Source organism: Eutrigla gurnardus, assembly GCF_963514095.1.
Source record: "Eutrigla gurnardus genome assembly, chromosome: 13".
In the NCBI taxonomy this organism is placed as follows: Eukaryota; Metazoa; Chordata; class Actinopteri; order Perciformes; family Triglidae; genus Eutrigla; species Eutrigla gurnardus.
Genome location: NC_139936.1, coordinates 17,497,316 through 17,511,079, shown reverse-complemented (window position 1 = coordinate 17,511,079; position 13,764 = coordinate 17,497,316). Strand labels below are relative to the sequence as shown.

At 41.0% G+C, this 13,764-nt stretch overlaps 2 protein-coding genes across 2 annotated transcripts; both read left to right on the top strand.

The window, feature by feature from the left end:
* The first annotated feature begins 13 nt into the window (after positions 1-13).
* Positions 14-3,854, top strand: seta (SET nuclear proto-oncogene a). The gene is made up of 8 exons (XM_084025293.1): positions 14-311; positions 1,417-1,474; positions 1,775-1,917; positions 2,047-2,150; positions 2,236-2,349; positions 2,526-2,696; positions 2,862-2,993; positions 3,080-3,854. The coding sequence occupies exons 1-8, from the start codon at positions 239-241 to the stop codon at positions 3,101-3,103; spliced, it is 819 nt and encodes a 272-aa protein (XP_083881419.1). The 5' UTR covers positions 14-238; the 3' UTR covers positions 3,104-3,854.
* Positions 3,855-5,482: 1,628 nt separating this feature from the next.
* LOC311023450 (outer dense fiber protein 2-like) lies at positions 5,483-13,692 on the top strand. Its single transcript, XM_084025287.1, has 17 exons — positions 5,483-6,482; positions 6,900-7,016; positions 7,678-7,817; positions 7,939-8,068; positions 8,157-8,288; positions 8,373-8,447; positions 8,545-8,616; positions 9,211-9,327; positions 9,962-10,153; positions 10,249-10,358; positions 10,554-10,689; positions 10,908-11,018; positions 11,606-11,845; positions 12,024-12,124; positions 12,439-12,601; positions 12,856-12,981; positions 13,066-13,692. Exons 1-17 carry the CDS (start codon positions 6,378-6,380, stop codon positions 13,210-13,212), a joined length of 2,214 nt encoding a protein of 737 aa, XP_083881413.1. The 5' UTR covers positions 5,483-6,377; the 3' UTR covers positions 13,213-13,692.
* Positions 13,693-13,764: the final 72 nt, after the last annotated feature.

Genomic DNA, 13,764 nt, shown 5'->3' with positions numbered 1-13,764 from the left:
GCGGAGCTCGCCTCTTCTCCATTCGGCGAGGCGCGTTCGTAATGAAAGGAGCGCGTGAGCGGCGGTTGCTGTGACTTCCTCGGTCATCGGCAGCTACATTGTGTGGAAAGCAGCACGTTGTTGGCTTCTGCACGTTGTGAACTTTACGCCGAAATTTCTCCTGTTCAAGGAGAAACCAGGTTTCAAAGCTACCAGCTATTTCATCAGACGTCAGTAAGTTACCCCAGCCTGTGAAAACATGTCGGCCTCGGCGGCAAAAGTGAGTAAAAAGGAGCTGAACTCGAACCATGACGGAGCGGACGAAACCTCCGGTAAGAGGGGAATGGCGGCCTCCTGTTCACCGCCATTTTCACTTTCTTCATCTAACATAATTTGCATTGCCACGGGTTGTAATATTTGTTAAAAGTGTTGCATGTATTACTTAGATTTTGCTCCGGGACCTTCTTTGTGGTTTGACCAAAGTGGTTGTGTGCGTTCACATTTCAATAACAGCAGCTAGCTCGGAAGCTAACGCATTTATTAGCATGCCTGCTGTTGTGCAGTTCATATCGGTGCTGAGAGGCCATGTTAGCTTAGCATCATCAGCGTGGCCAGTTGTGTCGTTGGCTACTGACTGGTTGGCCGTGTGCGATGCTGGATTATCATTGTTCCATGTGCTGTTGTAAAATTACATTAAACTGACAAATTAATGTTTACATCGTTACTATAATGATAAATTGCCGGGGGATGTGGTCATTTCATTCGGACTTTAGCGGTTAGCCAGCTAGTGTTGTTGTTGTAGTGTTACCTAACGCTAGCATACGACATTATGTTTAGTTACCGGTCAAAATGCATTTAAATCCACCGGCCTTTCAATCACTTAAACTAGGCCATAATTATATTTAGACGACTGAATGCAGGACTCCGCCGTATGAGCAACAGTTAAGCAGTAAGGGAGCTATATTCTGGCGTCTGTCCTACATCGGTCCCTCACGTTATCGCTGCTCTGTGTCCCACATTTAAACCACGCGGCCTTGTCGATAGCAGCCGGCAGGAAACTGAGTGTCTGAGCCGCTAGAGCTGCAGCCATTGGCCGCGCATATTACCTTAACCTCCGGGAGAGCCCGTTTTTAAATCTCCCAGATAACTCGACAATTACCGTGATTTACCGCCAACTAACGCAATATTACATATTATAAACACCAAGGGGAAACAGATTGAGATTGGTTAAGAGAGGCTTCTCGTTTAGACCGCGGTAGTTTTCCGAAGTACATGAAACTTAATTGCGCGTCTAAAAAGCAACTCACAATGATGTCTATAACTTTAATTGAAATCCGAACAGTCTTGCATGTATATAATAACATGTCTGCCTTTTTGTCCTAGAGTCCAAAGTTATACGGTCTGCATATTTTGTGACACATTTCTTTTTCTCCACAGAGAAAGAGCAGCAAGAAGCTATTGAACATATTGACGAAGTTCAAAACGAAATTGACAGGTAAACTATGAAAAATGATTATACATTGAGGGTGTCAAAATGCCCCTTTTTATAGGGCTGAGATTTCCAGTCCTGCAACAAACGCAAAAGGTGATAACTACATGGAGGAACTCGACTAGTGAAGTGGGTTGTTGTAATCTGTGGTTGAAAATCTCCAAAATCTCACCCCCTCCATGTTGCACTGTTTGACATTCCTGTGCTGAAATGACTGTTAATTGAAGAGTTGCAATGCATAATAAATGGGGATGGGATTTATCCACAATATGGTCAAAACTGTTTTTCATTTTGTTTGTAATACAGGTTGAATGAGCAAGCCAGTGAGGAGATCCTCAAAGTAGAACAGAAATACAACAAACTCCGTCAGCCATTCTTTCAGAAGAGGTCAGAACTGATCGCCAAAATCCCTAACTTCTGGGTCACCACGTTTGTCAACCATCCACAAGGTGAGTAATCAGGCATGAACTTTTTTTATTGCCGTAGTCTCTTTTTGTTTTATATATTTAAAAAAAAGTTGGAATAATTTCAACAGTGACTCACGTTAAAGTCTGGTCTATGTAACGTCCCCCCCACAGTATCTGCCCTACTGGGAGAGGAAGATGAAGAAGCACTGCATTACCTGAGCCGAGTGGAGGTGACAGAGTTTGAAGACATCAAGTCTGGCTACAGAATAGATTTTGTAAGTATTCTAATGATTCACACATCACACAAAATAGAGGCGCAAGTTGTTTGTTGTGTGCTCAACTGCTTTGCTTCCCTTGTAGTATTTCGATGAAAATCCGTACTTCGAAAACAAACTACTTTCCAAAGAGTTCCATTTGAACGAGAGCGGAGACCCATCTTCAAAGTCGACGGAAATCAAATGGAAATCAGGAAAGGTATGTGTAGCTTTGTTTTTTGTTTTTTTTTAAAGCAAAGTAGAGGGTGGTAAAAGTGTACTTCATATTTTAGTTGTGTATTTTTCTCCTTGAGCTGACATGCTAGTTCAAGTGCATAATGCAAATCTAAAGTTTTGAATGGTTAAGGCATTTTATCTCTCCGTGTGTTTTTAAAGGACCTGACCAAGCGCTCCAGTCAGACACAGAACAAAGCAGGAAGGAAGAGGCAACATGAAGAGCCAGAGAGCTTCTTCACTTGGTTCACTGATCATGCTGATGCTGGTGCTGATGAGCTTGGGGAAGTCATCAAGGATGACATCTGGCCAAACCCCCTGCAGTACTACCTGGTATGTTTACAACCAGGTTAATGTATCCTTAGCTGCAATTTTCCACAATAGGCAGGCACTTGTTTTTATTTAGTTTTTTAAGTGGATGTTTTAGGCGCTGCATCTTTCTATTATGTCTGATGGAACCGATAGACGAACAAAAGTGCTAAAAGTGATTGTCTCTAGGTTCCTGACATGGATGATGAAGAGGGTGAAGGTGAGGATGATGAGGAGGACGAGGAGGGTCTGGAGGACATAGACGAGGAGGGAGATGAAGATGGAGAAGAGGATGATGAGGACGACGGAGAAGATGGAGAGGTAAAGTGATGGTGGAGTCATATGGGTGCTGCTAAAAGTAGTTGGTTCTCAACAGTCATTGATTTTATGATATCTTGTCCTTTCAGGATGACGAAGGAGAAGACGACTAAGAAATAATATCATCTACTCAGACCCTAAACCTTCTATTCCCTGTTTGGTTTTTCCACTCACGTTCGGGAGCAAAGGTTTTAAATTCTTTTTTTTTTGTTTTCTTTTTTTTTTATTACTTTTTTAAAAATAAATCTGTGTGTGCTTCATTTTCCATTCTGAAGCTTCTTCACCTTGTTGGTGCCATGTTATGTTCTTCTTTGACTCATCTAAGGCCAATGGCACTTTGCCCTGAATTGTGAGTACCATCCCCAAAGTCATCTCAATTAATAATAAAAGAAAAATGTATAAAAATAGTATCAGCACGGCATCCTGAGTAGAATTTGAAGACAATTCACACAGAATTCCTCCTGTTAAAGGTTGTGTGGTAAATTGACTTAAAGCCATGGTGTAGTGACCCAGCGCTAGTTGACCTCAATTTATTTTTCCCTCATATTTTTTTCAGTTGGGGTGATGATCCCTTGAAAAAAAAAAACTGTTGTTTTCCCCCTGTGGTTAACGAGTACCAGCTCATTCCTTTTGACTTGTAATGTTTAGGGGGAGGGGGGTGGGTAAGCTGAGGGGGGGGCAGGAGTATGTTGGTTATTGGGGAGAGTGGTTATTTTGACACCATTTCTATGGGACTTTTTTTTTCATTGTATTGTTTTACAGATATCCATGAGATTTGAAATGACATTTTTAATAAAGAACAAAATGGAAAAAAACAAGCTTGTAAATTTTGGCCCCTACTGCTTCATGGGTAAAATAAAAAGACCTGTTGTCTCATAGAGGTTGCATTTAATCACCTTTCCTTTTACGTTGGAGGGGGGGGGGGTAAACTGTTTTAAATTTGAGGTGTAAAACTTGCTTTGTTACAATAATAAAACTTACTGTGTTTACACGTGTGGGAGTCTTCAAAGTGGGTGCATAGATATTTATTTAAAAAAAAGATTTAGGTAGCAGCGAAGGCACCTGGGTTAGTCGTACAGTCAAAAGGAAAATCAACTCTTGAAGGATTTTGGAGTCATAAGTAGGCTTGAAGCAAAATCTTCTCTCAATAGACGGTGGGTGATTAAAGCCAGGAAGGTGTGCTCAGACTCCTCAAACGTGGTCTTTGTGATCGTGTCTGGCCAGTTGCTGGGCTGGAAGCCCCAACCTGGATAGTGAAACAAAAAAATTATTGAAACACCAATGGTCCCTTGCTAAAATCCTAGTGTGTACCATATAATATATAGCCTGTGCATTCAAACTGGGAAGTCCACGTTTAATTTAAATGATCAAGTGCTCCCAAAATGTTCAATGCACTTCATTTTTTTCACAATTACCAAGTGTGTATTCCTAAATATGTGACATAACTTCAGTTTTTATTTAAAATGACAAGCATGCACCCCAATTTAAACTTTGATAATACCAAATTACGACTACAAGGCTAGAATATGGCTAAAGTGTGTAAAAATGAATTTTTTTTTTACTTAAACTTTTATTGGCTTACTGATAATTTGCTCCCTTAGAGATACTAAGGATTCTTATAACATTGTTTTATTTTAACAAATTATGAAATCATCTGTATTAAGATACGATTGTACATTTAAGTAAACATAGAATTAAAAGTGTTTCCAGAATTAAGGCAAACCCTGATTACAAAAGATTGTGGGAGAAATCATTAATGAAGAACATCTTCTGAGTTAGTCTAATTAATAGAGGATGTATGTAATACTCCATAATAGTCTAAAATATAATTTATTAAATCCTGTGCCCGGTACTGGTATTTCACGATTTAACATGTCTTCACAGATTAATAGTTTAATTATCACATGCTTTGCCGTTGGTATGACTAACTGATTACGAGAGTGACCAACAGGGATGGCATAAACTTAAACAGAAATGTCAGTGTAGAGAAAATGCACCCAGCGATATAGAACATGTTATAAATTGGTGGTGTTTTTGCAACGCTATGGGTTCGTACGCACCTAAGTGAGTTTTACACCGAGGACAGGTAGCCAGCGTCCACGAGAAACCTGGGAACCAGGAGAAGTGTTTATCTGCCGGCCAGTGCTGGGTTACGTCCGCTTTTCTGAACGTGATCACTTCAAACTGGTATCCGTGGGGGTTCTCGAAAAGCTGCACATTAACCCTTCGGCCCCGGATCGACGTGTCGTTGCGGGTGGAGAGCGCCAGTCGGCTGGGAACGAAGTGGGTATCCGTCCCGACTGCTAGCTCGTGTCCGCACGCCCTACACAGTATGAGGGTGTCGGCGCTGCTGCCCCCCCTCTCCTCCGCAGCGCACGACTCACCGGGCTGGTATGCAGCGGGATGACAAAGCAGCACGAAGGAAATATAATGCATTATTAACCTCTCCAGCTGCCTTCCCAGCAGCCGCAGGCTCCGCTTGTTCATCATTGCTGCCTCTCACGCACATGGAGGGCTAAACACAAGCTAGCTTAGCTTAAAGCTAGCTTGTGTTTAGCTAGTTGTTTTTAGCGAGGAGGGCGAATATCGATGCGTGTCATGTCGTTATCGAATACCAATCGAACGAACATTATATGAATCACTTAAGCACGTGCTTTTGCCCAATAAGGAACCGAGGCTTCGTGTACATCGATTACTGTGTGGTGATTAGTGAACGTACGCAGTGGCTAGCTAATAAAGTTAGCGTTAGCTCGTTTTTTTTAAACTAATGGACGGAAGTAGCAACGAGAAAGAAACCGGAAATGCAGTTGTCTCAACCAATTCCTGCTCTAACCGAACTCAGATGCATACATTTCAGTTTAAATTCACTTAATATTTAGATGATTATTTACTTTGAAAGACAGGCCATTTGATTTATGTGCACTTTAGCAGTATGTAAACTGTACAATGATGTTATTGTGTATAACTCGTGGTAACCACCATTTTGAGTTCCATACCGGGGTCACAGTGCCTTTGTGATAATTTTGTTAAGAAATAGTGATAGTAAGAAACCTTGAAACCGGGACCCTTGAAACAATATATTCGGTACATAGTTAATTAAAAGACGGCATAATGAATACGTTTTAACAGTGGATTTATTAAACACAACCCGTTACTTTCGGTGGTTACCCCGGGTAACGCTTTAAATTCACGTCCTCCAATCACAGAACGAGATATTGCGAACGAGCCAATCAGAGGCCTCGTTTGTCGATCCAAACAACCGTCCGCCATACAGACAATCGTCGAGATTTTTCTTGACATATGGCTGTCTAGCAGCACGGAGACAATGAGCCATGTTTAGGCTAATTAAATATTAGTTGGTTGAGTCTCTTGGAACATCTCGAAAGAATGAAAACCCGGGATTCATCACCGCCGCCGCCAGTTCACGTCCACGTACCGGAGACCACACCTGTACATGTTCACATGAGAAGGAGTCCCAGCAAGACCCCACAGGTTATTATAACGTTACAGTGTGACGTATGGATGAAGATCGATGTTAAGATATTACAGATAATCCAGAGTAATGTTACTTCGTTTCGTATTGTATAGCCAATATGTCAAAATCAACATTTGTGGAAGAAGTACTTAGATCTTGTACTCAAAAGTAAAATAACTAGTAAAAGTTACAAATTCGAATGTGTAACTTTTATATTATTGACCCAAAAATTATTATTTTTTTGCAGCAGATAAAAGTGGATCTAATTTTGTCACATTTTATATACTGCTGGGTATAATGCAAATTTCCCCTCCAGAAATCAATGCAGTTATCAATTAAATAGACTAAATGATTACTACGTTTAATATGTTACCAACAATAACTTGTTACGTCATTCATAATTTGATGTGTTTTAACCTGTGGGATTTATACAGAATAAGACACAAGATGCCCAAGTGAGGGGAGATGGAGGGAGGCCTAAGGTCCGGACCCCGTGGGTTCCTCCAGGAAGACTGTCCTGCAGGAGGAATGAGGGCTTGTACATGTCTCAGGTCTCTTTTATAATTTTCATCAACACTTTCAACCACAACCAGTTAATAATATATATGCTGGCAAAGGAACACAATTGGAGAAAGTAGGAGGTATTCTGGTTAGTTCTGGAGAGTTAGTGACTTTACTTATTCCGAAAAAAAATGTGCAAGCCAGTGTTCACAAACATGTTCAGAGAATAATTCTGCTTCCACCTACGCCACCCACAAAAATACGTCATGTTGTTTTCTAGCAGAGAAGGGGTCTATTTTACCTTTAAACAGAATCAAGCTGCAGAATTAATCCCATTTCTTGGCTTGTTTACCGAGGGCTAAATTTAGCTGCTATCCATTCAAAGCTGTCATAACGTCTTTTAATTCTGTGCACTTGTAGATTTGAAACAGCAACCCATAGAGAAGAAATTCGATCAGAAATAAGACAGACAGACTGATGACGAATACCTTAAGCTGTAAATGCTGTTGGAGTTCTGACATTGCATGGTTTTGCAATTAATTAACACATAAATACGCTTCAATTATCTCAAATTGGATGAATTATGCAGCATGTTTTATTGGTAGGAAACTATTTCCAGCATCTGATTTTATTGCAGATATTACAGATATGTACTGGTTATTGTACAGCTCACATTGATGTGAGTCCTGTTTGTTTGTGTGTTACGTTCAGACGAGCAGAGGGAGGCATCGATCAGAAAGTGGAGTCGGACATCACCGTGATGAAGAGGAGCAGGAAGAAGAGATTGCTGCAGTATCCAAAAACCTCAGCATCCTCCTTAGAGAGCAAGAGAGCATGCGTCAATCAAAGAAGTAAGACTGTCAATTTCAAAGAAATCCAACCCGTTTAATCGTGTTCAAAACAAATTAAAAACCTTGTACATTTTTATTTTGTGGTGATGTGTCTTCAATTTTTCTCCCGTCTTGTTTACAGGTCGGATTCTCAGAGTCAACACAGAGAGACGGACGTGCTCTTGAGGACGCTTGTAGAAGCAGAAATCGACGGCGTAGCGGTAGCTAATCAGCTGACATTCGTGAAGGAAACTGTCGACGGCCTCGCTAAGGTAAATTTGGAAAGAAGGATGAAGGATGATTGGATGCAGGAGGACTGATTTCGCTGTACCTGATCGTGTTATTAATACTTTTTTTTAGGACAAGCGGCTGTCAAAGTTGCATGCGGCATCCCTGGGACGGCAGCGGGATTTGTTGCTCGAGAAGATTGAGATGTTTGACAACACGAATCACAGCCTCCGAGAGCTCCTCAGAGAGTGGAGTGAATACGAGGTAATGGAAGTAGAAGACAAGAAATCAAGCAAATATCAATAGTTCTCTCCTGACTGGTATTTGCGTGCTGTGTTGAGTCCACAGAGAGAATCATCGGCGTGGTCGGAACAGAAAGACGCCTTAAAGAAGAGGCTGACTGACAGTGAAGCACAGAACATTGTGAGTAATTATCACCTCGTCATGAGCAGCGCTGACATTTATCATTACCCAGAAGCCATCTGAGGAGATAGCTCTTGTTTTTCATCTTCTCTGACAGCGACTTTTGGCCAGACTCTCCAACAAGGAGAAAGAGGCGTCTGAGCTTGCTGTGCATTTGGACTTTGAAAAGGTTTGAAACTCACTCACAAACGTTTACACAACTTGTATTCTGTCATAGCTTGTTAGAATAAAGGTGGATATCTCTGTCATAGCTTGTTAGAATAAAGGTGGATATCTCACACACCATTCAAAAGGAAAGTTCAGGGGGTTTCAAGTGTGGCTGTATGAGGTAGTCCTCCATAGTCAGTGTATTACTTACAGTAGAAACACGCAGGAGTAGCAGTATAAGAGCAAAGCACTGTGCTGCTGTGGACGTATTTGTGGACACCTTAAACAGTCAACATGATTGATCTGATAGGGAACTGAAGCTGGGCGACCTCTGCCTCCATCGGTTAGTTTGCATGTGTTGTATAGCTTCAGTTAAGTTCAGTGTTTTAAAACCTGATGGCAAGGTAAAGCAGTGAAAATATTCTTCATGCACTGTCCACGTGAGCTGATATTGATTGCTTTAAGTGTCCAAAATACGTCCACAGTAATCAGTTTCTACTGTGTGAGGAGTACCTCATACAACCCCACTTCAAAGCAACCAAACTATTGTTTGAAAGTTTCAGGTGATCGCAAATAAAACTCCCCTTCACCCCTCTGTGTCTCTCTGTCGTCGCAGGACAACGTGAAGACGACAGAGGAGCTTTCAAGGATCCTACAGTCGACCCGCAACCATTTGGAATCTGAGCTGAATAGAACAGAAGCTCAAAAGGCCCATCTGGCTGCTCAGATTCAGGTCTGTGAACGTAAATACAGTAAAACACACAGATGAAGACCACATGTTGTTCTTGATGTGTAAAATTATCTATTAAATTGACAAACATCATTTTTGTTATTCATGGTACATTTCAAACAACATGTACAAACAAACAACAGAATTTTTATTTGAAGTAAATATAGACAACGCAGAAACATATAACTTAACTAAAAATGTTTTAAATAATTAAAAGGAAAAGCAGCAAATTATTACATTTGTGAAGCTGGAACCATACTTTTTTCATTTTGTCACTTTTGCACAAAAAGGAAAAAACTCTGAGGAAAATAGTTGCAGATTATTTAAATTAAGTTCATCAGCTAATTGATTAATCGACTAAGAGTTTAAAATGAATTTGTTTAAACTGTTAGATGATTAGCTTTTTGTGTGTGTTAATTCTTACAGTAAATAAACCTGTAGAAGTAAAAAAAAAAAGTGCAATTCTTCTTTCTGAGATGTTATAGAGGAAGTACAGAGTGGCATGAAAAGTAAATACTCTTGAGTACAAGTACCTCAAATATGTAATTAAGTACAGTTCTTGAGTAAATGTACTTAGTTCCATTCTACCATTGTAACCGGATGTGTGAATGTCTGTTTCCTCCTGTGTGTGGAGCAGAGGATGCAGCAGAGCCACGAGCAGCAGCAGGAGGAGTTACGAGCTCTGCAGGCGGATTTGCAGACTCTGAGGACACGGAGGGAGGAGGAGGAGCGGGGGAGGCAAGACCAGGAGGCGCTGGCCCTGCTGACCCAGCAGGCCGAGCGAGCCGAAGACTCCGCCAAGCAGCTCGCAGCAAAACTGCAAGAGAAGGTACAAGCACATTTCCTAAAGCATGAGTTTATTCCAGGTGTGATATAAGTTGACAGTCTGAATCAAGATTAGACCACAGCTGTATTTTGTTGAAGGAATCCCAGCTGGCTCAAGCTTTGTCCACATCCAGTGACTGGTGTCTCCGCCAGGCCAAGGAGGCCGCTGCTAAAGGACAGCTGGAAGACCACATCTCTGCCCTCCAAATGTGAGTCTGAGACACACATTTAGTTTGGTGCTGTAAAAAACATTTACTTTTATGACTTGTTTTTTGAGGCTTTTCCATGATAGAATTGAGATTTTCTTAAATGCAAAGTAATGAGTCATCCTCTATATATATATAACTAAATGTATTCATTACTATTAATAGTTGTTTCACAAACTTTACGTGCTTCCATCACAGTCAGGTGACGGAGCTGAGCTCTCAGCGTCAGGCAGTGGAGGAGAGGAGTCGGGCGGAGAGAGTGGAGCTCAGAGATCAGCTGCATCATCTCAGCGCTGAAAACGCCGCCACCAAGCTGGACAACCAAAGACTCAGGGTACTGTTAGAAAAAGCTACAACACTTCTATAATTCATTTTCATAATTTAGTGTTTAATCAGTTAGCGGTTTGTACCGTCATGAAAGACCTGGAAAGGTCTGGGAGAAGTTTGGATAAATAAATAAGCCCAGAATGTTTTGGAAAAGACTCCAACAGCAGCTACTGAGCTTCTACTTTTCATTATATGACATTTATCATAAATATACATCTTATTCAGGGTCAGTTGACATCATCTGAGGAGAAGCTCATCGGCCTGCAGTCCGATGCCCATCGGCTGAAATCGTCTATCAAAAAGCACGAAAGCCTGGTGGAGAAATACAAGAAGAAGGTACAGTCTTTCACCCCCTTCCTGTTCAGTGAAAACCCTGTATCTACAGATGTGTTGATGTTGAATGTTTTGATTAACTGAAGTGTTTCTCTTCTGAGAAAGTTCTCCTAGTTCTTAAGCTAAATAAACACTTCAAAGCCTCTCGGATCAGCTGGGAAATGCATATTCACAACGTTTTTCTCTTTAGAGAAATGTGGTTCTCACAGAACATAATGATCTTATAGAATATGATGTTTCGCTGCAGATTAAACTAGTTAAAAAAACATGCAACATACACTTTATTGCAGAAGTAATATTGATTCAGAAAGGTCAGATATAATAGTATTTTTTACTGCACCATAAATACTTTTACTTTTGCATCTTTGGCTACATTTACATACTTTTACTTCAGTCAGGTTTGAATGCAGGTCTTTTACTTACTATTCTCACAGAGTGGGTTTTTCTACTCATTTTACTGCAGAAAAGGATCTTCTTCCACCACTGTGTCAACATGAGTTTTTAGCAAATCAATTTCAACCCAAATCACGAAACACTTATGATGTGTCAGAGTTTGCTGTGTTGTAGTGAAGCCATACGTCTCTGGTCAGGTCCAGCAGGTTCGTCTGGAATCGGAGGAGTACTACCTAAAGCTGGAGATGACACAGAAGGAGGCGCGGGAGATGGAGCAGGTGAGGAGGGAGCTGCTGGGTCGGCTCAGGGAGCTGGAGGCGCTGCCAGACAGGCTGAGGAGGACCGAGCAGCAGCTCAGGGAGGCTCAGCAGGAGGCTGACGCCCATGAGAGGAGGAACATGGAGCACACCTCCGCCCTCTCGGAGGTCAGACACAAGGTACTTCACCAGCCTGGGAGGTATAGTATCAAAATGCTCTTTTAGATCACATCCCAGGTTATAGTATTCACCTCTTTAACAAACTGGAAATGTTTGTGGCCAAAGATCTAGATCCCTAAACCACTAGAGTCCCACAGAGGTGACTTCAGTACTAACCGTTAAATGTGTTCCTTCACAGGTGGAACAGCAAGGCACCCAGATGGAGACATTCCAGCAGAGGAACCTGCTGCTGCAGGAGGAGAACAACGTTCTCAAAGAGAAAATCCACAACTTGGAGAGGTGCAGATTATGAGACAAAAGGCCCAAACACCATACAGACTTTATAGTCTACTATATAGTTATTTTGCCTCTTTTTCTATTTGTTATGGGTCGCTTTGTTTCTCTTTGCAGCGGTTTTAGTTGCATTGTGTCTCTTTGTATTTGTTTTCTGTGTCTTTGTGCTTCTTTTGTTCTTGTTTTATATTACTTCTGGCTCATTTTGAGACTCTTTCTGGTTGCTACATGTCTCTTTGATTGACATTTTGTTGATGAAGGCCAGGGCAGTACCTGACACTTTGGGCAGCAGCTGTAGTTTTCTGTGTCGCTTGTTGCAGGAGGCTGGAGGACATGAGGGTCGAAAACAAAGAGATGTCTGAGCTTCTCCCCTCAAAGGAAGCTAGCATCCGCAGCGTTCAGCAGCAGCTGGAGGAGAAGACACGCGAGTGCAGCGTTCTATCCAGACAGCTGCAACAAAGTCTGGACGACGCACAGAGACAGGTCTGAATATAAGTATTTTGCCGCGTCCTTCAGCGTCCACACAACAAAACATAACATTACAATTTTTGCCTCAATTCAAACAGTCACACAGTGCCAGATTTACACCAGTTTCAGTGCAGTTAAAGCCTGACGTTATACTTTTGTGACTATTTAGTGAGATTGATGTGGATGTAGAAATGAGGATACTGCAAACAAAAGACAGAGTTTCGTTATTTGAGAAAAACTTAAAAGTTAACAAGCTATCTTCCCTCCAGGTGGACAACAGCATGCAGAGGGTTTTGGCCAAAGAAAGAGTGTCTCAGTCTAAAGCCGTGGACCTGCAGAGCCAGCTGAGCCGAGCTAAAACAGAGCAGAGTCAGCTACAGCGAAGCAAGGAGGAGGTACGTAATGTAACGATTTTTTTTTTTTCACATTCGGGATACAAACTTGTCGATTCTCATGTGTTGTTCCTGCATTTCCTTCAGATGGAGCGACGTTTCCAGACTCAGCTGCAGAACATGAAAGACAGACTTGAGCAGTCGGACTCCACAAACCGCAGTCTGCAGAACTACGTTCACTTTCTCAAAACCTCATATGGAAACGTGTTTGGTGACTCTTTGCTCGCAAGCTGACTGCAAGATTCCTATATTCCCAAAGTATCATAACTCAACCTAACCATAACCTCATTGACTATTTTTTGACTAGAGTTTATACTATATATGAAATGAATTCAACGTTTTTTTAAATGAAATTGTCATATTATAGTTACCTGAAATAAATGTATATTATTTTGTATAAATCATTTTGTGCACACTTCAAAATAGTCACTTACCATGTAACATGAAAACGTTTTCACCTTTTTGTATAACTTTTGTTTATTATTCAGCAGTTGCACATTTTAATTTTGTTGGAATAATAAATACCATTTATAGCTGAAATCTAATATTATTGCCTCATACCAAACCCAGAAGAAATGTGGTAATTCTAAATATTCTCCCTCATTTGCATAATTTAATTCAGAAGCAATAAATACAGATGTTAAAATATCACTAATGTCGGTTCTTTAATTCCATTTAAATGTCAACATTTATAAAAGGGTTGTTGAATGTGAGTTGTACACTTCTTTTGGAGCGTTTTTTGAAAATATAATATGGCAATAACCCAACCGGAAACGGTGCGTGTTT

What these genes read in the sequence shown, in the direction of transcription:
- seta (XM_084025293.1), top strand. Translation starts at nt 239, where the DNA reads ATGTCGGCCTCGGCGGCAAAAGTGAGTAAAAAGGAGCTGAACTCGAAC. An exon ending in CGGAGCGGACGAAACCTCCG is followed by an intron (nt 312 to 1,416) that starts GTAAGAGGGGAA and finishes TTTTCTCCACAG; the next exon opens with AGAAAGAGCAGCAAGAAGCT. An exon ending in ACCCCCTGCAGTACTACCTG is followed by an intron (nt 2,697 to 2,861) that starts GTATGTTTACAA and finishes GATTGTCTCTAG; the next exon opens with GTTCCTGACATGGATGATGA.
- LOC311023450 (XM_084025287.1), top strand. Translation starts at nt 6,378, where the DNA reads ATGAAAACCCGGGATTCATCACCGCCGCCGCCAGTTCACGTCCACGTA. An exon ending in CAGCAAAACTGCAAGAGAAG is followed by an intron (nt 10,154 to 10,248) that starts GTACAAGCACAT and finishes ATTTTGTTGAAG; the next exon opens with GAATCCCAGCTGGCTCAAGC. An exon ending in TACAGCGAAGCAAGGAGGAG is followed by an intron (nt 12,982 to 13,065) that starts GTACGTAATGTA and finishes CATTTCCTTCAG; the next exon opens with ATGGAGCGACGTTTCCAGAC.